At 44.2% G+C, this 26,995-nt stretch overlaps 1 protein-coding gene across 15 annotated transcripts in view; it reads right to left on the bottom strand.

Annotated features, from left to right (window-relative positions):
• Positions 1 to 304: 304 nt before the first annotated feature.
• Positions 305 to 26,995, bottom strand: part of EZH1 (enhancer of zeste 1 polycomb repressive complex 2 subunit) — a 30,774-nt gene continuing 4,083 nt past the window's right edge. For 3 of the 15 annotated variants that reach the window (XM_081577487.1, XM_081577482.1, XM_081577488.1), the window contains exons 2-21: positions 22,090 to 22,180; positions 21,373 to 21,500; positions 21,123 to 21,251; positions 19,738 to 19,857; positions 18,245 to 18,365; positions 16,262 to 16,438; positions 15,071 to 15,173; positions 14,050 to 14,213; positions 13,574 to 13,665; positions 10,642 to 10,822; positions 10,193 to 10,389; positions 8,227 to 8,318; positions 7,264 to 7,304; positions 6,524 to 6,649; positions 5,109 to 5,287; positions 4,515 to 4,610; positions 4,023 to 4,104; positions 3,483 to 3,563; positions 2,981 to 3,065; positions 305 to 2,708 (exon numbers count right to left, since the gene is read on the bottom strand). In XM_081577487.1, the coding sequence (XP_081433613.1) occupies positions 2,648 to 2,708; positions 2,981 to 3,065; positions 3,483 to 3,563; positions 4,023 to 4,104; positions 4,515 to 4,610; positions 5,109 to 5,287; positions 6,524 to 6,649; positions 7,264 to 7,304; positions 8,227 to 8,318; positions 10,193 to 10,389; positions 10,642 to 10,822; positions 13,574 to 13,665; positions 14,050 to 14,213; positions 15,071 to 15,173; positions 16,262 to 16,438; positions 18,245 to 18,365; positions 19,738 to 19,857; positions 21,123 to 21,251; positions 21,373 to 21,489 (2,244 nt within the window). In that variant the 5' untranslated portion in view covers positions 21,490 to 21,500; positions 22,090 to 22,180 and the 3' untranslated portion in view covers positions 305 to 2,647. Of the gene's footprint in view, positions 2,709 to 2,980; positions 3,234 to 3,482; positions 3,564 to 4,022; positions 4,105 to 4,514; positions 4,632 to 5,050; positions 5,288 to 6,523; positions 6,650 to 7,263; positions 7,305 to 8,226; positions 8,319 to 10,192; positions 10,390 to 10,641; positions 10,823 to 13,573; positions 13,681 to 14,049; positions 14,214 to 15,070; positions 15,174 to 16,261; positions 16,439 to 18,244; positions 18,366 to 19,737; positions 19,858 to 21,122; positions 21,252 to 21,372; positions 21,501 to 22,089; positions 22,181 to 22,790; positions 22,942 to 26,995 lie in introns of all 15 variants that reach the window. The other 12 variants (XM_081577485.1, XM_081577486.1, XR_014078932.1 and 9 more) reach the window with 9 other exon arrangements.

The raw sequence follows: 26,995 nt of genomic DNA, 5'->3' as shown, positions 1-26,995 counted from the left end.
TCCAGTCTGTGTGTGGTAGTTGGCGGCGTGGCTCATGGATAAGCAGGATGACTTTCAGGGAACTAATCTGACAGCTCCAGAATCTCTTAATGGGGAGCACTCAGAATCCTGGCATCGCCTGCTAAAAGGCTGCTTGGTTCTTGCCAACCCCCTGCCCCAGATCTCCCCCAACCCTAGGTCTCCGTGGGCAAGCGGAGATCAGAATGCTCAAGCTTCAGCCTGTGCTGCCCCTGAACTGCCACCCCTGGATCCTTCCAAGGTTCATCCCTGGACCCCAAAGCACACAGCACACAACTTGCCAAAATGGATTCTACCACTTTATTCAGATAAGAGGTCACAAGCCACAGGACTTTAAAGTGCGTGAAATTCACTGGCAACAGAGCCGCACATAGACCAGCCTCCCCCGCCATCCCCACCACCTCACTCCATCCATCATTACTTGTCTGGGGGGGAGGGGTTAAGACCCGTCATTTAAAGGTGGGGGAGATCAGGGGAGAGGATGGGAATGCTGGAGCAACAGCAGTAGGTAGTGGTCTGACACAGGGGAAGGAGGGGGTCAACCACAGTGATTCTGCACACTGAGGGAAGGGTGGGGTCAGTCTAGCCTTTCAAAGGCTGGATGTCAATTTTTCCCCATCTACTCCTCATAGCCACCCCCCAGACTGCATTTCAGACAGTCCTAACCCTCCTTCCTCTGTCTCTGGTTTTTCCCTATAATTTATGAGTAATTTGGAGCCCACAGTCCAGCTAGAGGGTGTCCTCTATACACAATGCATACAAACCACAGCAGATGTAGATTTCAGAAGCATGGCAGGGGCTGGCCCCGTCGGGTGGGAAGAGGCTTCTGTCAGGAACTGGCTGGGCGTGTGCTCAGTGCTGAGTGCCTGTGTGCCCACTAGTGTGGTGAGTGAGGGTATGTGAGTGAGTGAATGTGTGTGTGTGTGTATGTGTGTGCATGCAAATGTCCCACAGAAATCCCTAGGTGATTTGGGGATTGGCCAGAGGGAACCCTACTCCTTGCTTCTTTGGGACAGCCAATGGGGTTAGAGGAAGGGGGTGGTCAGCACAGACCAGGGAAGAGAGGCTCTGACCCCACAGAGAAGGGAGAAGCCCGCTCCCTTATCTAACACAGCCTAGGCTAGTCTGTACCTGCCCACTTCTCTTTCCCTGGCACAAAGCTCCTTATTCCCTGCAGCTCAGCACCAGCCATAGACACAGGGGCGGTTCATAGGGCTGGTGCCATTCTCATTCAACTCTGCTGTTTCAAGGCAGCTCCTTCTGCCTCCACCAGGACATGAGATAGAACTGGAGGGGAATCTTCCACCACCTCCTCCCCGCTCCCTCAGGAAAGAGATTTGGGCAGGGACCCCCGAGACCTTAGCTCAAACTCCACCTCAATCTCTAGACCTTCTAAAGGAAATAAAGTGCTTCCATGAATCCCAGAGAGAATGTCACTATGAACTGGCACAGGTGGCCGGCCTCCTTCTTCTCGACATTTAAATACCCTCTGCCAGTCTGCCTGTGTGGTGCCATCCCAAACATGCACAACCTGGGAGCGGCTCACCCACCTCCAAACACATAGTGTCAACTCATCCTTTCCAACAGCAGGGACTCCAGGCAGGAAAGTGATCCACCAACAACCTTCCCCTTCTCTAGTCCAGGCCTGCACCCCACTACCCAGGAGACAGGAGCAAGAGCGGCCCCATAGGCCCAGCCTCTAAGGGAAACAAAAGGCCTGCAAACAGCTACATCTGCAGGGAACAAGAGCGTCACACCCAGGCTGCCCCACCCCTCCAGTTCTTCAGCAGCAGTGTAATGCCCACCTGTCGCTGCCAAATCAGAACTTTGGAAGGGGCTGACAGGGCACTGGCATCTGCTCCCAAGAATCTGAAAACATACCCATTCGTCTCCAGAGTACACACAGAGAGTGCCCCAAAGCCTGCTGGGCCCCAAGCTTAGCAGTTTATTATTGTCGTCGGGCTGGTTCTCACTGCGGAAGGATGGATGGCACTCAGCTTTCTTTCTCCCAGCCTTGAAGAGCTTTTCTTAGAACCCACACTCTTTCAGTTTGAAGCATGTCAGGGGGAAAGAGGTAGTAGTCAGGTGCCCCATCTCCCCTCTGAATTCAGTCTGCCCTGCCCGCCAGGCTCATCTTTAACCCTGACCACTCAGAAGCCCCGGGTACCAAACTTCACTGAACCTGCCCTCTCCTGGTCTCAGGACCACAGAGAGATCTGCTGGTGACCCAACTACAGCAAGGATCCTTGATTTGGAGAGTTAGGCAGGCTAATGCTTGTTAGGAACTGTCCAAGGTGACTGCTGAGGCCCACAGCCTCGGAAGCCGTTAAAAACTCAAGCAAATGTCACCTGGCCCCAGCCTGTGCTCTCTTCCTCCAAGGCCTGAGACGCAGTCTCCCACTGGTGCAGCTCTCTCTCCTGGGAGCCCAAGCCCTAGCCGTCTCTGTCTCCCCTCTCGCTGAGACAGTTCTGTCCCCACTGGACACAGGTGAGGCCTCACTACAGAGGGAGCGGGTGGGGGGTTTCTCGGTGTAGGAGACACATAGTGCAGGAAACTCGAGCAGCAGTGGTGTGTGCATGAAAGCAGGACAGTGCCTCGACCACAGCGCTGGCGAGGGGCCCAAGAGGCCTATAGGACATCCGTCTCCCGCTCGATCCCCACGTACTTGAGGGCATCAGCTTGGCTGTACCTGTCCCAGGGCAGGAGGAGGAACCAGGTCACTACCGAGGCCTTTGTGATTGAAAAGATGAAGTCCCCTCCCATTTCACTTCCCCTTCCATTCCCTCCTACAAGGCTGCTGCTTCAGAGGCAAGGCACCAGAGAGCACCACAGAGAAAAAGCCTTGGTCACCATGAGATTTCCTCCTTCATATCGCTCACCCTCAGCCCCCCAGATAAATTTCAACAGCCACCCTCTCTGCCCTTTGGGCCACCTCCCTAGGACTATTCCTGGCTGCCTCACCTGTAATCAAAGAAGAGCTCTTCGCCAGCTTGAATTGCCCTCTTGGCAAAGATCCCAATTCGATGATCCCCATTCACCATGACCACTGAAACAGGATAAACCCAGGGCTAGATTCCCAGTCACTTCAAGTCAACGATCAGTAGTGAGTCTGGGCCGATTTCCTCCAAATTCCCAGTGAAAACACACATGAAGAGCAATCAGAAAGTCACCAATGAAGGTAGATGTCTCTATGCTTTTAGATCTGTTATTTTGGCTAGTGACACAGGGAAAGAATTATCTTCAAAAGATTCATGTTAGGAAAAAATGTTTATAATGTATTCAGTCAGAAAAGCAGATTAAAAAACCAAGACAGAAGGGCTCAAAATGATATTAGACATTAATCATGATTATCTTTGGACAAAGAAATAATTCAGTTACAAAAAAACCCTGAACTAATGGATAGAAATCATAGTAAATGAAGCATCCATCATCTACCCCACCTCCCAAGTTACTGGGAACTCACCTTTGGCATAACAGTTGGGGTTCACTGAATGGTTTGCAAATCGAATTTTGTTTCCTTTCCGGGTAGCATCCACTACAAAATCTATAAAGTAAACCAGGGGGACTATGAGCTTACCAGGAAACTCCACAGCTTCCTGAGCCTAAATCTGAAATCAACTAAACTGTAACAGAAACAATACAATGCAGGGGAAACTCTGAGTCCCAGCACACTAACTGGAGCTAGAAACAGCCTCTCATGGAAGCACTCCCTGCGGGTTCCCTTCCTCTTGCGGGAATCACAGACCTCCCCGCCCATCTACTGGGAAGGGAGATTTCTGAGGTATAAGTGCTCGGGGCTCTGATTAACAAACACAACCCGGAAATGGAGGTTCTCCCACAGCAAGCAAACTGTGGCTCCTGGAGTCTCTGAGTTCAGTCTCACCACTGTGCTCTAAGCATCGGCTGGAAGACTCAGGGCTGGTCTGAACCTGAATGGTGACCAGAGGAGTATGGCAGGAAGACCTGCCCGAGACCACGTGGGGATGAAAGAGAGACTCCCTACCGTTGTTGAGGTTGAAGAGGAAGCTGGACATGTACTTGTCATAGACCTTCCCTCGTCGATCGGCCTCATCCTGAGAGATGAGCTGTAGAGACAGACAAGGACAGACAGTGGGGATGTGGCTGCCTGCTCAGGGCACAGCACTCTGCCTCTAGAAAGGGCCAGGAGGGGGCTTATGGAGGACCACAAGAACAGTAGTCAGAGGGGGAGCTCAGCTAGTTTCATCCCAATCCCTGCACAGGCTAACCAGCACAGAGATAGACCAGAGTCCCCCACCCGCCTGGCCCCCTTATGTAGCCTGAGTTGCCAGAAATTCGAAGAAAGAGTGGTTTGTTTCAGGATTGCAAACAGTTCTGTGGGATCCCCCGAGAGGCCACATGAGAACTTGGCTGAGTTATTTAGAGATTGGTTCACAGAAATCTGGCCCACAGAAAACCAGGGTTTCTCATCAGTATCTCTCCGTATAAGAACGTGGGCCAAACCGATCGCACTCACCTCACCACAGTATTCAGAAATGAATTCATTCTTCTGCACAGACTCCTTAATGAAGGTGCCCCATCCGGCCACATCTGAGGGGGCCAGCAGCAGGTGCTGGGGAACAGGGAGTCAAACCTCAGATTACAGGGCATGTGTGAGCCGGGGGCGGGGGGGAATGTGTGCTGGACGTGCACGTGGGCTGCGGGGAGCAGGGTGGAAAGAACTAGCAACTGTAAGAGGATCTGAAAACAGAAAAAGGTCTAAGCCATTGTGTTCTGGTGGGAGGTGATGAAAAGAGACATGACACCTCCTCCTGTAGCCTGGGGAAACTCCTGCACCTGACCCTGTGGAACTCACTGCGCGTGTTCACAGAAAACACACACTGTCAATGGCACGGCCTCGTCTCTGCTCCTCTCAGTCTGCCCAAGTCAGGGGATTACTTCTCTAATCCCTCAAGGGGACCACAGGCTTGATGAACTCAGGAAATGTGTGTCTGTCAGGAATCACCAACACTGGTGTACAAACTGCCTAAGGAACCAGTAGACAGAGGCTACTCAGATCTTCAGTCCTTCCCACCCTACCTGGCCTCGAGTCCTGGGAAAAAGCCCTCACCTTTTTGAGGCCACGTTGAATGCTGCAGTTCTTACAGGAAACCACCTTGCAGTCCCAGTGCTCTGAGGCCCCACAGGTGAGACACAGGTCAGGGTCACACTCCCGCACCGCCAGGTAGCACGGGCACTGCTTGGTATTGCACTGGGTCTTACAGCGACAGCCGGGAAAACGATTCTGACCTGCGTGGGACGACAGGGAATGTCAGGGAGAGAAGCAGGTTAATGCTGGGGCTCCGGTTTGATTCAAGGGACAGCGGGGAAGTCAGTGTTATGGGTTCAAGGATATTTGGCAAATAGCAGAGAAATTGCCTTCCCAATAATCACATGTTGTTGTTATTGTTTAGTGGCTCAGTTGTGTCCAACTCTTTGTGACCCCATGGACTGTGGCCTGCCAGGCTCCTCTGTCCATGGGATTTCCCAAGCCAAGAATACTGGAGTGGGTTGCCATTTCCATCTCCAGGGGATCTTCCCAACCCAGGGATCGAACCTGCATCTCCTGCACTGGCAGGTGAATTCTTTACCTGGGAAGTCCCAGTAATCACAGACTCAAGTGTTTTTCAGAGAAAATGGAGCAACTCCCAGCATTCATGTCTGAGTTAGAAAAGCAGGTTTGACTCTTGAGAAGTGTTTTCTAGAGATTCCCTAACAATGCTCTTCCCCTACCACCTCCACTTTGTTGGGAGAATTTGCAAGGGAGGTGAACAGTGCTCCAGAGAAGAAGAAATCAGTGCTTTTCACTGGTAAATCCTCACCATCAAAACAAGAATCATTTTGAGAACATAATGCATCCGTTCTATGCCATCGTCCTCCACCTACTGCCCTCCCAGCAAAATCACCCACCCCTCTATTGTGGTTAAGATTGCTATCTGCTGTGTGTTACAAGGTACTTTCAGCACAACTGCCTGGGCACCCAGGTCTGCAAGCTCTGGGGGCTGCCACCCAACTGCTCAGTCTCAGTGAGGGCAGGCAGGCAAGGATAAGAAGCAAGAGAAAAGCACTCTTGAGTCTCTGTCCCACCCTCTGCTGACATCCAGACCGACCTGAGGCTAAAACTCCAGATAGGAGACTAAAAAAGACACACACAGAGCTGTAACCTGTATATGTTATAAAACAACATCCTAGAAAAGGAGGCTGTATTTACACCTTAAGGAAAAAGATTCTCACATTTCTTAATGCTGCCCTAGAAGGTGAAGCTGGAAAAGCAACTGATTTCAGTGTAACTGTGGCTTTTAGAATCATAACCTCAGGATTTAAAAAAAAAATTACTTCCCCGGATCTTAAAGATCTTGTTTCCTCTGCAGAAGGCTTTAAGAGCCGCACAGAAGGTATCGGAAGCCCCATAAGCAAAGAAGGGTGCGAGGGGAGGGAAACCTGGGCTGCTGAGATTGACAACTGCAGCCAACAGAAAACTCTTACAGTCAGGGTTGCACTGGCAGAACTTCTCACAGAAATTCTGAGTCATGATGCAGGGGCAGGTACTGTCACAGGGGCGGTCCGGGTGGTCGCAGGGCTGGTAGTTGTACACCTGGGTGGAGGAGTTATCTAAGAGAGAAAAGAACACACTACTGTGGCCAGGATCCTGAGCCACCCTCCCTCCCTAGGGTCCAGTTGTCCCCATTCAAAGGAGGCTGGTTCTGACCAACTTGGACATGCATTTAGCACCTGACATGAGAAGCAATCACAGGTGGTAGTTGTCCATAAGCTACAATGAAGTGATCTGCTTTGTAGGGAGAGTGTGGAAATGGTGTGATTACAGGGCAGTTATTTTAAACACTAAACGAGGGGACCTCCCTGCTGGTCCAGGGGGTTAAGACTGTGCTTCCAAGACAGGGGGCCTGAGTTCAATCCCTGGTCAAGGAACTAGGATCCCACATGCCACTTGGCCAAAAAAATAAAACAAACCCCACCCCAAAACACTAAATGAAGCCTAGAACTCGCTATACGGCACATGATGAAAGTCAGAGACCACAGGCCTATGACTCTATCTCCAGAGAGGTCTTCTCAGCTGCAGTGAGGAGCTGAGCTGTTATCAGCTGCTGCAGGGGGGACCTGCAACGTGCGGAAGCCATGCAGGGTCACTAAGTGCAGCCACGGGTGGGGCAGGGGAGGGGTGGCCACAGGCTGCAACCTGAGCGCAGTGCCCCAGTGGAACTTACCTTTCTTCAGCTGAATTTTCCGGCAGTGCGCAGCCCACAACCTGCAAGAGATGGTACAGCTCAGGGTCATGGCCCTGGGGAACTCTGCAGATTTAGGTAAATGACAGCATGACCTCCTCTGGGGGACTGCGATCTGATCACTGGGATCCTCCCCAAATCCCTTCACAGCAGACCTGGACGCTGGTCCACAGAAGCTGGAGCCCACCTTACCTGCAGCTGGCCTGTGGCTCAAGATTTAAACAAGAACACCACATCATACCCATAAACAAACATACATAAAAAAACCAAAAACAGATGCAAGACCAAACAAAACTCTGTATGTCTATTAAAATGCTGTTTCTCCATTTATCCTTTCCCCTGCTCTCCCTCTCTTTGAAGAGGTGGAGATGTGGGGGCGTTTCAGGATGGGGAGGTAGGAAGACTTTTCAGAAATCTGCTCTGAGTGAAGGAATTGAAAGGGAGATGCCACAGGGATTTCCTTCTATAACTGGAACCAGTGTCAGTTCTTTAGGGAACAAAGCCAGATGGAGTGTTGGATGCAAAAAAAAAAAAGCTTCCAACCCTAAGCAAAGGTTAGCTAGAAGACAGTGTTATTATGTAACTTAGAGATTCAAGTGCCAAAAACTGAACAAAAAAACTCTGGTCAGAGTTGAGAAGTGAGCACAGTGGTAATACAACCCAGTGAGAACAAACGGCCTCAGGGTGGAGCCATGAGGCCAGCTCACATCCTGCTGGCCTGGAGCTTAGACGGAAAATCAGTTATTTCATGGTCCACAGCACTGTAGGACAAGGAAGGGCTGTTTCAAGGCACAGACTTGCAGGGAGCACTGAGGAAGCTGGCCCTCCACTGGGTGATGCTGAACTGATGGGCATGGCTACAGAGGGAGGCAGCAGCGAAGTCCTAGGGGAGGTCAGGGCACAGGGAACAGCCTGGCCACAGAAAGCCTTCGGTCCAACCCTTGCCTGTGCTTTCTCTTCTTCTTCTGCGAGGGGTTCATAAGCTCATCTGTGGGCAGCTTCAGGATAAGTGACTCTTTGACTGCAAACTGGAAGACCTGGAAGAGAAATCCAACAGGACCTGTCACTTCTTGAGCTGAGGGGTCAGATAAGTGACCTAGGCAGGTGCTGGCTTCTGAAGAGCTTGTGGGCAGATGACTGAGCATCTTTAGCAGGGAGAGACACAGTAGCACTGGGATACCGGGTTGCTGGTTCTGGAGTTCTTTGTTTTTGGTTGTGGTTTTGATTTTGTTTTGTTTTTGGCCATGCCGTGTGGTGTGCAGGACCTTAGTTTCCTGATGAGGGACTGAACCCAAGTCCCCGGCATTGGGAGCAAGGAGTCTTAACCACTGGATCACCAGGGAAGTCCCTGAAGTTAATTCTTAAGTGTTTATCCTGACTGAGCACAGGTACAGTTTTCCTGGTCAGTCGCTTTCATCTACTGCTCTGCCTTCCAAGCCCAGAGGGAGTCAACTCTTACCAACAGTATCTGCCTCTTTAGGAAGGGCAGTGTTGTGTACCTTGTGTAACTGAGTCTGATGTGACCTGAGGTACCACCAAGCTAAGCACTAGCTCCCTCTGTTGGCATAAAGATGTTAGAGCTTTGACTATTTTAGTAGGACAGCATTTCAGGAAGGGCTGGTCCCTTTTAACATGCTGTTTCCCTTAGAACCTTTGTTTTTTAGCTTTTTGTTTTCGGTTATAGGCCCTCTTGCAATTCCATGAAAACTGTGAATCTTATTTTCAAGAAAATAACACACAAATTGCTTTGTACACAGTTTGCAGGCTTTTAGGTCAAAAACCTGTGCCTTAGGGAGATAGGTATGAGATCCAAAAAGAAAGGAATGGGGGACACGGTTTTTCAAGGCATGAGCCCGCTCTGTCTCCTTTTGCCTGGCAAAGCAATAAAGCTATTCATTTCTACTTCCTCCAAAAAGACCTCTCGTGCCTTCTGAGATGGCTCACACTCCATCTACGGAGTGTTTCCCCCTGAGTAAACCTTTCACTTGAAAAGAAAGCAAAGGGCACTGAAGCTCATGGTTCTACTACTTGTTCTAAGTAGAGAGTGCATGAAGAAAAGGTTTCAGAGACTCTTCTGGAAAGTGGGGAGCTAAGTGAGGAGGGCTCAAGCTCTAGTGTTCCTGTTTGGACCAGTTGGCCCCAATACCGGACTCCCTATCCCTGCGCTTCAGTCTGTCTGCTCCCTGTAGGCGTCTCCTGCCTCCAGAACATCAGAAGCTGCTATCAGATCGTGATTCTAGTGATGATGTGAGTGAGATGCACAAGGTCCAGACCCAGCCATTAGGGGTGGTAATTAGGAAATCTAATGATAGAACATTTGAAGAATAAAGCAACTGAGAAGACCGATTGGGGGGATGGTGGAAGCTGCAGCTACAGAAGCAGGAGCAGGGGTGTGAGATAAGAAGATCCCCAGAAGAACCCAGGAGTGCCTTCCAGGAAATGGGGTCCACATTTAGAAAGAAACAGAGAAGGAAATGGCAACCCACTACAGTATTCTTGCCTGGAGAATCCCATGGACAGAGGAGCCTGGTGGGCTGCTGTCCATAGGGTTGCACAGAGTCGGACACGACTGAAGCGACTTAGCATGCATGCATGCATTAGAAAGAGAGGCAAGAACACCACCCCCTCCACCAAAATAAAAGAAAAAACCTGAGAGAGTGTAGAAACATCCAGAAGAGTTAGACAGTGGCTAGAGATAGAAATAAGAACTCAGCAAGGAGAGCAGATCCTAAGTATTGCTAGGCCTGGCATCTGCAGAAAGCCCCATGTCTAGGGAATCCACCTCATGGTCCAGAAGCACAGGCTCATGAAGGACTGAACCTAAGACAGCTTCCGTCCAGACAGGCAGCCTTACAAAATGACCAAAGGGCTCCCAGGGCAAGGACTTGTTCCCATCCCCTTCAGACAGTACCTGCTTGCATGTTTTAGTCCCCAGAAGTCTGGCTATTGAACAGAAGTTGTTGAAGTAGGTGCCATGAAAGACTCGAAAAAGAGATTCTTCAGCCCCAGTCCACTCCACAGGCTCTGAGGGTGCTTCCACTACACAGAGTTGAGGTGGGGCCGGACTTGCCTTCTGTTTCGTGGGCGTCTGACAGCGAGAGTTCGCCTCTAAGAGAGGAAGGAATGAGAGAAACACAAGAAGCTGGAGTGCAGCTGGCCTCAGTGGTTTGCCACAAACTCAGCACTTCATTCTGCACCAAAAGGCAGAAGAGTTAGGAACGAAAATATTCTGTCTCTACTGCTTACAGGTGAACCTGTGGAAAGAACGAACAATTCAAAAGGCAGTAATGTTAACTGTTAGGACATGATCCTGGGTTTACCTTGTGTAGCAAGAAGAGGCCATTTTTCTGCTCACTGTACCTGAAGAACTGGAGGCCCAGTCATTGCCAGTGTCCCTGTCGCTGTCCCCTTCTTTGGTCTCAGCCACAGCAGAGGCTGAAGTGTTGGAGCAGGAAGCATTGACCACGTGGTGCCTTCGCCGGCGACGCCCGGAGCACTTGGAGCGAGGGTTGTGCAGCATGGCGTACTCCTTTGCTCCTTCCTGCAGAGGCCATGTCACAGTTAAGAAGCAGAAACAGGTCCCATCATCATAAACCATCTTCAATATCTGTGCTGACTTGCAATTTGACACTTTTTTCCCCCTCTGTACCATATATGACCATGTGATAGCTTCTTAACAAACATCTTAAAGCTTACACACATATCTCTTGACAAAGAGCTGCCCTATAATATAATCTTTATAAAGACATAATCTTTATATATTATGCATAGATGTTTCTATGCATCTTCGACTGTCCAGTGAGTCATATCTTACACTCATTTGCTCACAAGCTGATTGGAATTTGAGAATACATTCTCCTGTATATGAGAAAATGAGGTTCAGAAAATGAGGGATCTGCTGAGAGCATGCAGCTTATTATTCCAGAGCAGGTACAAGAATCAGGGCTCTTCATCCCCAAGCCTCACTATTCTTTATGTTTTATCACACTTGTCTCTGTTTCAGTAAGAAAATGTATAATCCCTGAATCTGTATAATATTACTACTTAATTTAGGAAATTCCCTCCAAGTCAGTATTTTAAACTAGGATGAATATTTTATTACTTTATTACTTTACAGCTATGCTTTTTTTTGAAGACCAGATAATTACTTAGCTGGATCATCTATCTTCTCACCAGACTTAGTTTCCAAAGATTTTGAGCTGTTTCTGGAAACTAAATCTACAAGTAAAGGATAAACGTTTACCATTATTGAGGATATTCAGGATAATATACTGTAGGCCCTCAAAGAAATTCCAAGAGAGAAGTTTTTAACTGAATCTGATACTACATGTCTATGCTACAATGTGACATATACAGGATTCCAGGATGACTACTCTGGGGAGGGCAATGCCCTTTTTATTTTCTTTTATTTTCATTTATTTATTTATTTTTGGCTGTGCTGAGGTCTTCATTGCTGTGCGGGCTTTCTCTAGTTGTGGTGAGCAGGGGCTACTCTCCAGTTGTGGTGCACAGGCTTCTCATGCTGCAGATGACAAGATCTAGGGCACCAGGACTTAGGTAGCTGCAGCATGTGGGCTCAGTAGTTCTGGCTCCCAGGCTCTAGAGCAAGGCTTAAGAGTAGCAGAGCATGGGCTGAGCTGCTCCTTGGCATGTGGGATCTTCCTGGATCAGAGGTTGAATCTGTGTCTCCTGCACTGGCAGGTGGATTCTCTACCACCGAACCACCAGGGAAGCCCCGGCAATGCCCTTTTGAGTTATATAAAAAGCACGAACTGTGGAGTTCGATCAGAGCTTCAATTTCATCATTGCCACACCATTGACATAGTAACAAACTTTAGGCAAAATATGTAACTTTTATAACCTTTACTTTATCCACCTCAGGATGTTGTTATAAGCACGAAAATAAGATCATATATGTTAAGGGTTAGCACAGTACTTTAACACATAGGAAGGAATTAATACATATTACGGAAAAAATAAATCAGATAAAGTCTCTTATTCTTTTTTGTTTGTTTAAATGGAATTTTTTGGGCATACAGTTCTATGTGTTTTAAGTATTTATATTTATTTGTTCTGGCTGTGCCACACTTAGTTATAGCATATGAACTCTTAGTTGCAGTATGTGGGATCTAGTTTCCTGACCAGGGATCAAATCTGGGTCCCCTGCATTGGGAACGCGGAGTCTTAACCACTGGACCACCAGGAAAGCCCTATTTATTTTTTTGCTATTACCATGTGTCACATTTTCCAGATTTTTACCCAGTGGCACTCTCTATCATCTTTCCTTCTATTATCCCACTAGAGATAGTCCCAGAAGCACCTGACTGTATAATCTCATTTTAATTTGTAGCAGAAATTTTATCAAGGTATTTTATTCTTTACCTAAGCCCACCCTATCGTGTGGAAGTGACAGTTGCTCAGTTGTGTCTGATTCTTTGCGGCCCCATAGACTATACAGTTCATGGAATTCTCCAGCCACAATACCGCAGTGAGTAGCTGTTCCCTTCTCTAGGGGATCTTCCCAACTCAGGGGTTGAACCCAGGTCTCCCACATTGCAGGGGGATTCTTTACCAGCTGAGCCACCAAGGAAGCCCAAGAATACTGGAGTGGGTAGCCTATCCCTTTTTCAGTGGATCTACCCGACCCAGGAATCGAACCAGGGTCTTCTACATTACAGGTGGATTCTTTAGCAGCTGAGCTACCAGGGAAGCCCCAACCTATTGTGTAGAAAGAACTATGTCTTTGACAAATCCAACTGAACCTATTCCCTTCTAGCTCTCAGTGGACTGCCTCCCCACATAAATGCAAGAGAATTCATGCTGCTACAGGAGGTCTGTCCGCCAGGAAGGGTCCATCTGGCTGATTAACTCACATAAGACATCAGCACCTTCATGTGTTATTCTTCCTACATTTATACGCTGTTAAAGGGAGACAGCAAAGAAGATAATCTCTCATGCACACACATGCAGCTGCAAGTCAAACAATGCAGTTTCAGACTCTGAAATCTGAGTAGATGATGTTTAGAGCAAGAAAGCCTTCAATGCTCTTCACACCTCACTCCATAAAACTAACTTCACATAAAACTCCATAAAACTAACTTCACAGTGCTACTGCTGCAAAATTGGGGAGCTCCTTAAGAGCAGAAGTCATGTCTCATCTACACTCTGTGACCCTCAAGGTGCTATATACCAGCTCACGTGGTTTGTGTTCTCTAGGGCAGAAAGCCCAAGGACCATTTCCTGCTCAGATTTCCACCAGTTTCAACGACGGCAGAAGAACTTAAAAACGTACCAGCAGAAGGAAGCAGTCTGTGCCACACGGTTCTGGCTCAATCTTGATTTCCTTGTTCTTGCGTTTATACACATTAGGGGTGGCGTGGAAAGCTGGAAAACACAAAACTGTCCTGTTTGCAGTGGCTCATCTGCTTGACAGGAGGAGGAGGAACAAATTTGAATTAGGGAGCCAGTGGAGGAGAATTTAGATATAAACAGCTATCATCAAGGTGAATCAAGCTGAATCATTTCTGACATCAACACAATTCTTCCAAAGCTAGAGGAAACTCAGGGACAACTGTGTTGCTGGTTAATCTGTCCTCACCATGTGAAGCATACCACACTATAACTACACAAGAGAAAAGAGAACTGGCCCTTTGTAAAACCATCATCGGATCAGAAGCCAGGAATTCCACTGGAGAAACTAAAAATAAAGAGAATGAAATGGTGGCTGGGGATGGAAAACAGGAGAGCATTTCAGAGCAGCCCACTCACGGTGAAGGAAGCAGTCATATTTGAAGCAGCGCCGGCAGAAGAGTGTGTGGAAGGAGTGTAGAGACTGCTCCCGCTGCACAGACTTGGCGTTGGGGCCGTCGATGTTGGGTGTGCACTGTGGGGGGAGCGCATTGGGGTCTGACATCTCTGTGAGCTCTCGGTACCTGGTTCAGAAAAGAGAGGTAAGAGTGCCTTCCAAGGGAATGTCTCCGCTGAGAAAATGCAGATTGACATGGGGAACTCTACTCAGTGCTCTATAATAGCCTACACAGGAAAAGAATCTAAACAAAAACAAAAAAGACTGAATACGTGTATATGTGGGCTTCCCTGGTGGCTCAGTGATAAAAGAACCGGACTGTCAATGCAGGAGTCACGGGTTCCACGGGTTTGATGCCTGGGTTAGGAAGATCCTATGGAGAATGAAATGGCACCCTACCCCAGTATTCCTGCCGGGAGAATTCCATGGACAGAGGAGCCTGGTGGGCAACAGTCCATGGGGGTCACACAGAGTCGGACACAACATAGTGACTAAACAACAGATGTATATGTATAACTGATCCACTCTGCTAAAACTAACACATTGTAAATCATATATACTCCAATAAAAAATTTTTAATTAAAAATAAAAAGAAAATCCAGACTGAATACTGACAGTTATCCAGAAAAGCGATGATGGGTGCTTTTTTTTATAGGTCTTTATGTATAACCAGGTGGGCTCACCATTGTAATGAGGCAGGGCTCGGTGTGTGTATGAAAATAAGGGAAGGGAAAGATTTTCTAAGTATGGTGCTGGAGTAACTCTCCAGTAAAGTGGAAAAATCTTAAAACTTCTCTGCCCAGATTTAAGCAAAAGCCAGCAAATGATGACCTTTAATGTGGGAATGGGCATTTAGAGGTAATCAGAAGTGTAGGCAAATCAAAATGCACTTACCACAAATGAGACTTTTTATAACCCAAAAAAAGCATGTAGGCAAGTTTTGCCTGAGTGGTCTACATGGCCTGCGGGGGGCAGCCGTCCTACCTCTCCTTCATGTCGTCTGGGACACCGTTCTCAGGGAACATCGAGGCGATCGCACTGAAGATCATGTCGTTTGGGAATTGTTTCTTGGAATTCTTTTTGCTGCCTGGATTGGAAATGATAAAAAGCTTCTGAGTGACATACAGAAGCACACAAACAAAGCTAGTTGATCATCTTGTACTTCTGTCATGGCATTCTGATTACAGCTGCTTTTTAACTCAACCATTGATTATGTCAGAATACAGAAAGATCAGTGCTACCTGGACCTATCTAACAGGCTACTGGTAGATAAGGAGATCAGAGTCATCTACATGTTAACAACAAAAGCCACAGTCCAGGGGAACTCCCTGGTGGCCCAGTGGTTAAGACTCTGAGCTTTCACTGCTGAGGGCCTGGATTCAATCCCTGATTAGGGAACTAAGATCCCATAAGCCTCATGGTATGGCCAAAAAAAAAAATCTACAGTGTAAGACAGAATCTGGAAGTGAAAATAGAAGTTTTTATGGAGAGACCCGAGTATAGAAGTACCTACCATAATGTTGATGTCAAAGAACAAGATGGATATTGTAAATTTGTTATAAGAAGAGAAGACACTTTGTGTCTAGACATATGGTATAATTAAATAACAAAGTATAATTAAATATGAAATTAATTAAATATTGTCTAACATGGGAAAATGCTTATGATGTAAGATTAAATAATAAGGGGTATAAAATCTATGTGTATACACACATATGTGGTATGATACTAACTTCACCTACCATATATATATGTTGATTTACTTAGGTACTTTTTAAAAACTGAGATAAAATACATATAATACATTTCAGGTGTACATGTGTATATTTTTATATATACATTTTTTAAGTCAAGAAGGAAATATTAATACTAAAAGAAACTACTTCTAGGTAGCAAGATAATAGGGTAATTTTATTTTATTCTTTATAACTTGCCATATTTTTCAAACACACTATTTTTTGCAATTAGAAATGAACAATGATTATTGTCTAAGGTTCTCCTACTTTTTTCTTCAGCTAAATCACAGCTATCTTAAACCATCAGTCAGTAAACACATTCTCCTTTTAAGTGGACCAGTGAGAAGTGCCAAGAGCCTTTAATAAGAAATAAACCTCTCTTTTGCCTTCTTCCCTTTCCCTGTCACTCCAGGTGGAATAAGGGAGTCATGCTCTTCACCTTCAATAGCATGTCGTTTTCTCTTTCTTGTTACTGGCAGATCCTCTTTGCTGTCATCTTGCTTTCCATCTGAGGTGTCGTTGTGCCCTTCTTCATCTTCATCCGAGTACTGATTCAGAGCATCTACCAACTCCAGGAAAACAGCATCACTGATCAGGACAGAGCCAGGAATCATCTCTAAAATATAAGAATTAGATGGATGAGCAGTGGTCATTTCATACTCCATTAGTCCTCCTCAGAAGGTTTTCCTGTATTAACTCCTGAGACTCAAGATAATATATGTACATTTTTATGTGGACAACCAGGGAATTACAATAATTTGATTGGCTCTTACAATTGCAACAGTTCAACTTCAGCTGGCTAGAGTGGGAAATCCACTTATGGACTTTATTTTTACTGGGGTCTTCACTTCCTCAGTAATAGATCAACCTGTATTTACGGTCCAAAATATCACAAAAGTGGGCCAACAATACAAATAGGACACAGGAAAAATGATGAAATGAAAATGTACTTGGTTTTGCAACTGATGGGTCAGTAGTAACTTCTTTGACTCAAAAGACAATATACTTAAAAAAAAAATCATACTACATGGGGTTACACTATTAACACAACTTAGGATAAAACCTCAGAACACTAGAGGGCACTGTGTATAAACAATGCATTTCAATGGCATCACAACAGCATCCACAATTGTCAAAAGAGCAGGTTGAGGCCACTGGTTTGCAAATCTATGAAGAGTTTTTCCCTATCTTTCCCCTCCTTACACACTAACAACTTTTTCTAAAACTACAACTAACTACAAATGACTTGCTTTTGAAATCACACCCAAGTTCCTTTTCCCTTGTCCTCTGAAGTAAAAGGTTTTTGCTTTAGTGTCCCGGGTCTTCCCTAAGCCACAAAAAGGTTGGCTCGAGAGGTAATGATTAAGAAATGTGAAGAGATAGAAACAAAGAATAGCTGTTGGGCCAGGAAACTGGTAACAATTTAGACTATAAATCTGCAACACAGCAGAATCACTGTACTCCCAGTTCCCCCAAAGAAAGATAAAAGCCTGACACACATTCCTAAATTGTTTTATAAGAAGCAGACCTCCCACCAGACAAAACCTGCTGACCGCAAGCATGAAGACCCTAGACTGGTTGAAACCAGAAGGTTGATGAGACTTGAGACTTCACCCAGATGCCAACCAATCCAAGAACTGGGCACAACTGATCATACACCCTGCAGTTCTCTCCCTCACACTGCCTTTAAAATCCCTCCCCTGAAAGCCATTGGGTAGTTCTGGTCCTTTGAGCTTGAGCTGCCCCTTCTCCTTGCTTGGCGTCTTACAATACGGTACTTCCCGTCACCACAACCTGGTGTCAGTAGATTGGCTTTATTGCACTCAAGTGAGCAGACCCAAGTTTGGTTTGGTAACACTTTCAGAAAAGTCAGATTATTACTGCCAACTTCTGGGAGATCCATGGAGTATTTGGGTCTAAGAAGAGAGGTTATGCTCATTGCCAGTCTCACAGAAAGGGAAACAAAGAACAAAATAGTGTTGGATGGATTTATGGTAGACTTCTAAGATCAAACTTATTTATTCACTAAATTTTCTCTCCAGCCACTGGAGAGAAAATCATATTACTATATAACCATTATATTGTTATATAATCCTTTAATGTCTAAAATCTTTTTTTTTTTTTTTTGCCATGCTGCATGGCCTGTGGGATCTTAGTTTCCTAACCAGGGACTGAACCCCGGGTCCCTGGAGATGACAGTGTGGACTCCTAACCACTGGACCACCAGGGAATTCCTCCAAATTCTCTTAAAATTTAACTGGTTTATTTGTAATATAAAATGTTTACTCCCAGCCATGTGGTGACATGGAAATAGTCTTCAGTGTATACACCACGAGGCAGCAGATAAAAGCAAGCTAATGATACATGAAACAAGGGGCACCATCCTAATAAAGTCCTCTCCTTAGGAGCCCAGCACCACTACCTTCTTCACCGTGGACTTTGCCATCGTAGTTATTGATCAGCTCCTCAATGAAAGTCTCATCTTCCTCTTTCACCTCATCTCCCATGTAGGGTATATTGCACAAAACTGTTTCATCTTCTACCTGAAATCAAACCAAACATAATTCATTTCATGAATCTGCTGTGCATCTCCTCTGTCCTGTTTTCTTTTCTTTCCACTGTCCTGTTTAATGGAACCTGTGCTGAACCATTTTTGCTGCTTTAAAGCTCCTAAAAATGCCTTTGGTTACAAAGTTCACTACATTTTAAAGACTGGTCATTTTGGCAACAAAGCCTCAAATGGAAGGGAATCATGCTACTCTTGGAAGAAAAAAAAGGTCAGTTTTGCTGCCTGACGATATTAACTACCAAATGTTAAGCTGGATGTTAACAATATTTCCACCAACACCTAAAATCTGACAACACATTTCTTTTTCATAGTGACTCCATCTATTACATCATTTAATCCACTAAACATTGTGAAATTGGTACAAATATCACATAAACAATAGTCTAAAAGGTCTTCAATTCTAATTCTTCTCATCAGGAGAAAGATGAAAAGGAAGACTTTCAAGAGTATAAACTACAACATAACTGCAGTAGTTAAAACAGAAACTGGCAACCATAAAATATTTGTATATTCTATTATACAGACTAAGACTAACCTCCCATAAACATGATAAAAATTCTTATTACAACTGATATCACTCACCCTCAGTGGCAACCTAAAGTCAATTGCAGAACAAGCTATGTATATTTTCTGGCAATAAACAATATGAACAGATTTTGTTTTGTGGTTCAGCAGAAAACAGTCATTTTCAGTTCTATAGCTATCAAGTAGAGTTACTCTGAAGTTTTCTCCTAAGAGATGATTTCCTTCTGTAAACCTATATCTTATTCCAGTCAGCAGAACTGCTATCTGTCACCAGACACAATAAGCAATGGCAGTATTTAGCGGCCTGATTATCAGAACCACAAATAATCCTGGCAGGAATAGCATAAAGCCCCAGATGAAAGGACTGGAGATCCACATGTGCCTCTGCTATCTCAGTTGCTTTCATAGCATCTTGCCTTTAGGGGATTAAGAAAGGATTGCTCCATCAGCAGGGAGCTGTCAACCTGCTAAAGCCTGAAGTGTCTGATTTAGAATACATTTAACTGCACGCAATGTTATAAAATTGGACCAAGGTAGTAAAGGAAAGCTGGACTCTTGCCCAATCTCTTTCATTTAAAAAGGAAACAGCATCAATTCTGAAGTACACTCCAGAGAACGCAAAAGCTAACAAGTTAGAACAACTTACAATATGTGTTTTTTCAGAGTCAGTAAATCACAAAAACATTCTGCCCTGCATGTCCAAGCTTTGTTAAGTATATTCTGACAATCTTTACCCTGAAAGGAGTGCCAGCATTTCAACGTTAAAAAAAAAAAAAAAATCATTCCATTTAAACAATCACCATAGTACTTTCAATACATACCATGAAGTTCTGCTGGAGAGGGGACCACGAGTACATGATGGGAACCAAGGCGACTGTGTTCAGAGACCTCATTAGCATGTGCTGGCTTGCAAATCCCGGGAAAATGCTCTCTATGGTACACTGAAATATAAGCAATGACATGGAGAGGGAAGGCAGGGCCACAACCCAAGAGAGAATCGGAGTTTCCTTCCAAAATTATCCCACTAGGCCTCTAATTCTTACAAGTGGATAAGTTGAGGGTTTTGTAACATCGAGCTCCTAAAAGGAATCCCTCAGTTGCAAACCTGGGGGAAGCAGGAACTGTCTCCTATTGCCCTCGGCCTCCCATATTCAACTGTTGTTTATCTCCATCTAGAACTGTTCATCTCCTTGGGCTGTACCTGACAGCAAAGGGCCTCTGAGTGTCCTAGCAGATGAGAAGGAAGACAAGGAAGTTTTCCTGAAGACCTAAACTTTAGACAGTGGACTTCAACTTAGCTGCAGAGCTGATGGGGACAGTAAAGAGGGAAGCAAAGTAGTGTAGAGAGTATGGTCACCTTCTGCTTTGGGGAAAAAAGTGCCCTTCATAAACTATGTTTTTTATATTTTAGAAACATCATCTCTATAAGAAACTAATAGAGTGATTTTTTTAGTTTACAAAAAGGATGTCGTGTTGACCATACTGGTCAATTACTCACAGCATTCCTTTTCCAACTTCAAAATAGCTGAGGTACCAAAAAAGCCACAAAAGAGGCTGCTTTGAAACTTGTATACAGAGCCCAGGAAAGTAGATAGCAAATGTCTTATTTTTCTAGGTAAAACTCATGATTAAACTCATTAGCTGAAAAGAACAAAAGGCAAAAAGGTTATTCTTTTTTTTTCAATAATACAATTTGGTAATGAGTTTGATGTCCTTTTGATTTTATTTATTTATTTATTCTCAGGCTGCAGCCTAGGATATGCGGGATCTTAGTTCCCTGAGCAGGGATTGAACTTGTGCCCCCTGCATTGGAAGTGTGGAATTTTAATGGCTGGACCATCAGGAAGTTCCACAGTTATTCTTTAAGTTACAGGTTCACCATCCCAGTTATTCAAAGATGACTACAGTAATTGCATACACTGTCTTTATTTTCTAATAATAATAAGTGTGATGCCATGGACTGCAGGCCACCAGGCTCCCCTGTCCATGGGTTTTCTCCAGGAAAGAATACTGTAGTAGGTTGCTATTCCCTGCTCCAGGGGATCTTCCCAACCTAGGGATTGAACCCAGTTCTCCTGCATTGCGGGTGGATTCTTTACCATCTGATTCACCAGGGAAGCCCAATAAGCCACAAATACAGAAAAGAAAAAAAAAAATCCTTAAATCCAAGGAAAAGAGAAAGACCGAGCTTAGACACTGGAAGTACCTTTTTGAGAAACGGATGCCCACTCACAGGCTTCATTAACTGAACAGGTTGGACACGAAGCTTCTTCCATTCTTCATTGAGGATCTGGGTTTTTTCTTGAACTTTTGCAAAATTTGCTACATAGAGAGCCTAGCAGAGCCAAGGAAAAACTTGTTAGGATTTTAAGAGAAGAGTTAAAAGATAAAAATAAAAAATCCAACCCCTCCATACTGAATCAATTTATAGCCTTTCACTTGGAAAATATTTTTACCTTTGCACCCATATTCGCCTGAAGCCGTTTAAGCTGCCGAAGTCGCATGTATTCAGACTTTACTTTCCTCTTCCAGTAAGTGATACATTTGGAAGTCGGGGGATTTGGTATATCCATTTTGCTGTAATCTACGAAGACAGAGATGACAAATGGCATTTTACTTCCTGGAAATGACGCATTCCTCAAATTCAAATAAACATGGTCAGTTACACTTTCATTCCCGTTACATGTATTCACAAAAACAAGCTTAAAGAACTCAAATCTACGAGTTCAACAGAAAGTTCCAATTAAGAAAAGATTTCATATCAGCAATGCCTGGTCTGATTACCTAAAAGCTTGCTTAGCCACTGTCCTCTGTGGTAACATGCTTTTAATTTAGCTCTCACTTTCACAGATATTTAGAAACTTGGATTACTTGCAAATTTGGAAGCCTGTTTACTACTTTGATTAAGAGAAATGTTTAGCAGGAACCAAGTTAATATCAAAGAGCTTCAGTGAAAGATTCACCCACACAATAAAACTATACCTGCCAAATTGCCTAAATCTACCAGATGTCTAGCAATTAAGGTCAAATATGACAGCAACATAATCTCATTTCCAAGTCACCGGCATGACACATGGAAATATACAACACTGCCAATCAATGGGGGGTTTTTTGAGGTGTTTGAATTCAAGTTCAGTTTTAAAGAAGTACTTATTGGACCACGCTCTACCTACCTCATAGAATGCAAGGTGAAAGGTAGGGTTTTACAAGTGGCTTCTGTACTTCAGAGGAATGGCAAGACATGAAGGCCAAATAAATGTTGAGCTTTTCAAAAGAAAATAGACAGTCGTTTCAAGTCAGTGGAGCACAGTCAGATCCTCAGAAGGATGTTCCCCAAAAAACTATGAAGACTTTGAAGTCTCTGCTACTACAGTATTTGCATGTAACTCAGATCCTAATAATACTTGATGCCATTTGAGAAGGGAGCCTTATTTTATTAAATTCTATCATTCCAAGCATACATACAAATATATTCTCACAATTACCAAGTGTACTTTTCTGCTTTTCTGCACCAATTTCTAGGCTCAGCCACCAGGCCCGTAAATTACTTTAGAGAAAAAACAAATACTAAGTATATGTAAAAATTCAATAAAATCTACAAGATTTTTATTCTATATCAGTTACTTAGGTTTCCTGGAGAACTAATTATATTATTTCGCCTAACATACTAAATTTCTAAGAACATTACAAGGAGCTATAAATGAAAGTGGCTCAGTTGTGTCCAACTCTTTGCGACCCCATGACTACACAGTCCATGGAATCCTCCAGGGCAGAATACTAGAATACTGGAGTGGGTAGTTGTTCCCTTTTCTAGGGGATCGTCCCAACCCAGGGATTGAACCCAGGTCTCCCGCATTGCAGGCGGATTCTTTACCAGCTGAGCTACCCGGGAAGCCCAAGAATACTGGAGTGGGTAGCCTATCCTTCGTCAGCAGATCTTGCCGACCCAGGAATCGAACGGGGGTCTTCTGAATTGCAGGCATATTCTTCACCAGCTGAGCTACCAGGGAAGCCCCTAGAAGGAGCTATGAAGAGCCAAAATTTGAAACAGAAACTAAAGTTTAGAAGCATGTGAAAATTACCTGTTTTCACTCATAAGAAATAATAGCACAGACAAGAAAACAGCAAAATTCAACCCATGGTCACATATATGCCATTGATCAGATCATGACTATAACACCTCATTCAACTGTACTTTAAGAGGACTATATGGGAATGTTCCATTTGAAGAACCAAATGGATGGGTGCAATGCTATGTTAAACTCAGACGATACATCAAGGAAGGACAGGACTTCCCTGGTGGTCCAGTGGTTAAGAACCTGTCTGCCAATGCAGGGAACATGGGTTCAATCCCTGGCCCAGAATATTCCACATGAACCTGTGCTCCAAAACAAGAGAAATCACTACAGTAAGAAGCCCATGCACCACAGCTAGAGAAAGCCCTTGCACAGCAATGAACACCCAGCACAGCCAAAAATAAAAACAAATATTTTTTTTTTAAAAAAGGAAAGACAGAATAGCAAAGAAACAGACAGACTCACTGTGTTCACTGTTAATCACTTGTAATCAACTGATTCAAGCTCTTAAAAGCAATTCTCTGTGAGTTAAATATTATCTCTCTGGGGGAAGAGAATGAAACAACACCATAATCCAAGAACTGGAATCCCAGAAGCTAAGGTGTTGGGTTATTAAAAAAAAAAACTTAAGCAATTCTGAATTTATTTCCTATAAATTACAGCATCTTTCTCTTACATCTTTTAAGCATGTTTCACTCCTCTATGAAATGGGGGCCAAAAGAGGGACTCTTTCTTAGAATTAAAAAACTATTTAATAACATACACCCTCTCACACGTAATATTAAGTAGCTACCCATCTAATTTCTGCCCTAAACAAGCTTAATAATAATTTGCTCCAGGAAATGAAAAAATGGTTCAAATCTAGGATAAAACTGCCTCCCTAAGAAACCTTAGGTTACCCTTTTTGAGACCCAAATGACCCCAAAATTTATTCTGAACTGCAATCCCTCTCCCACTCCTTTTGGAACTCATTTCCCTTTTTGAAACAGTAAGCTTAAGGCAGGTTGCTCCATCCATTTAAAACTGGAGACTAAGAGTTCCCTTGCAGTCCAGTGGTTAAAACCCTGCATTTTGACTGCCAAGGTCTGGGGTTCAATTCTGGTCTCAGAATTAAGATCCCAAAAGCCTCACAGCTGGATTAAAAAAAAACAACAACACAAGCAGACAAAAATGAGGTAAAAATGGAGACCAAGTAATGGGAAAGAATCCACAGCTGCTAGTATATATGCGTGTGTAGATTTCTTAGAGGAGACAGCCACAGGAAAACATCAAGATTTTTATTGAGAAAATAAAAAAGGGAAGTTACAGGGCTTCCCTGGTGGTTCAGTGGTAAAGAATCTGTCTACTGACGCAAGAGACACAGGTTCAATCCCTGATCTGGGAAGATCCCACATGCCGAAGAGCAGCTAAGCCTAAGTGCCAGAACTATTGAGCTTGTGCTCTAGAGCCTGGGAGTTGCAACTACTGAGTCCACGCTCGCTATAGAGCCTGTGATCCACAACAAGAGAAACCACAGCAAGGAGAAGCCTGTGTATCACAGCTAGAGAGCAGCCCAGGCAACAACGAAGACACAGCACAGCCAAAATAAATAAATTAACTAATTAAATTCTACACACACAAAAAAAGAATTACAGCTGAAATATGATCTCCTATAGTCTGTCAAAAGAGATGATAGTAAGCACACCAGAATAGTCTAATAATTAATGGCACTATTTCCAATTTTACTCAAGTGCTTTACTTGGTCCCAGTAGTACACACATATCCACGAACATATCATTGGGTTTTATCCAATCATAACATAAAATAAGCCACCCTTCCTTCTTTTACAATTGAAGTGACATTTGAATCTCATGTGATCATGAGCCAATATTTATTTTGTTTGGCTTTTTAATGGGTTTTCGGTATCTCTAAAAGTTTATTTGGCAGTTGACAAGTCCCCACAAATACATGAGGAAGATGAGACATACTGTCTGGAACAGATAGGTATGATTAAAATAAACACCTGAAACACAGCCATAAGATGGGTTCTCGTAACACTCGAACACTAACAACTATCACTTCAAAGATTAAAAAAAAAGCAAGCAAACAAAAAACTCAGCATTCACTAGAACAGATTGGGAGAAATGGGTTTATTCATCTTAGGCAAAAGAAGTGCCACACAGAAAAATACTTTAACTGTATCTGTTATTTAATTACTTACATATGCAAAACACTATTTACATTCCAGTTAAGTGCTAAGCTAAGAGCTTTTCATTACGTTCACCTATACATTGAAAATAAACTCCAAAACATGCTATCACGGTAAAGAAGTTTAAAAATTAGTCTTTATATGAACAATGCCTACAACTCGATAATAAGATAAAAACACCAAATAAAAAGTGTGCAAAAAATCTGAACAGATACTCTACCCAAAAAGATATAGAAATGACAAATAAGCCACAAAAAGATGCTATCTTTAGTCACTGGGCTTCCCTTGTGGCTCAGGCACTCAAGAATCCACCTGCCAATGCAGGAGACTCAGGTTCGACCCCTGGGTCAGGAAGATCCCCTGGAGAAGGAAATGACAACTCAGTCCAGTATTCTTGCCTGGGAAATCCTGTGGACAGAGGAGCCTGGCAGGCTACATACCCCAGTCCATGGGGTCCACAAAGAGTTGCACACGACTGTGTAACTAAACAACAATCATTAGTCATCAGGGAAATGCAATTTAAAACCACAATGACATAACTACTATACAACCACAAAATGGTTAGTATTAAAAAGATTTATAATACCAGTGGTGTAGATGTGGAGCAGCTGGAATCCTCATACATTGCTGGTGCAAATGCAAAATGGTACAACCACTTTGGAAAAGTTTGCCAGTTGTTCTTTGTTTTTCCTTTTTAGAAATTATTTGTTTATTTGGCTGTGCTAGGTCTTCATTGCTGTGTGGACTTTTCTCCAGTTGCACTGATTGGGGGCTACTCTAGATGCAGTATTCAGGCTTCTCATTGCAGCAACTTCTCTTGTTGCAGAGCACAGGCTCTAGGGCACTTGGGCTACACTAGTTGCGGCTCCCCAGCTCTAGAGCACAGGTTCAATAGCTGTGCATGGGCTTAGTTGCTCCTTGGCGTGTAGCTTCTTTTCAGATCAGGAATCAAACCCATGTCTCCTGCATTGGCAGCCATATTCTTTACCACTGAGCCACCAGCGAAATCTTTCTTTTGGTTTTTGGCCATGTCACAGCACATGTGGGATCTTAGTTCCCTGACCAGGGGTTGAACCCGTGCTCCTTGCATTGGAAGCATGGAGTCTTAACCACTGGACTGCCAGGGAAGTCCCCCTTTAAAAAAAGTTAAATGTGTACTTACCACACAACCTGGCCTACAATTTCTAATTATTTATCAGAGAGAAATGAAAATATATGTCCCCATAAACACCTGTACACAAATGTGCAAAGTGCCTTTATTCATAATAGCCACAAAGTGGAAACAATACAAATATCTATAGATTAGTAAATGTATACAAAGTGCAGTAGTATACATACAATGGAATACTACTCAGCAATAAAAAGGAACGAGCAGTCCTATATACGCACAGTATATTGCAAAAGCCTTACGTTACATGAAAGAAATCAGACACAAAAATTTTATACTTTATGATTCCACTTTATATGACTAGAATGATTCTAGAAAGGAATTAAATGGAAAGAAGCATAAGGGACATTTTTGAGGCGATGAAAATACCTTGGTTGTGGTGATGGTTATATGTCTATGAACTTTTTTTTAGTGCAGTTTCAAAAAAGACTTTTGTTTTTGGCTGTGCCAGGTCTTCAAGGCCATGTGGGCTTTCTCTAATTGCGGTGCTCCGGCTTCTTATTGTGGTGGCTTCTCTCGCAGAGCACCGGCTCTAGAGTGCTGGCTCAGCAGTTGTGGTGCACAGGCTTAGTTGCCATGCAGCATGTGGGATCTTCCTAGAGCAGGGATTGAACCCATGTCCCCTGCATTAGCAGGCAGATAATCTT

The sequence above is a fragment of the Giraffa tippelskirchi genome, chromosome 3, assembly GCF_054371585.1.
Source record: "Giraffa tippelskirchi isolate mGirTip1 chromosome 3, T2T-mGirTip1v1.2.pri, whole genome shotgun sequence".
NCBI lineage: Eukaryota > Metazoa > Chordata > Mammalia > Artiodactyla > Giraffidae > Giraffa > Giraffa tippelskirchi.
This window is presented reverse-complemented; position numbering and strand designations above follow the sequence as displayed.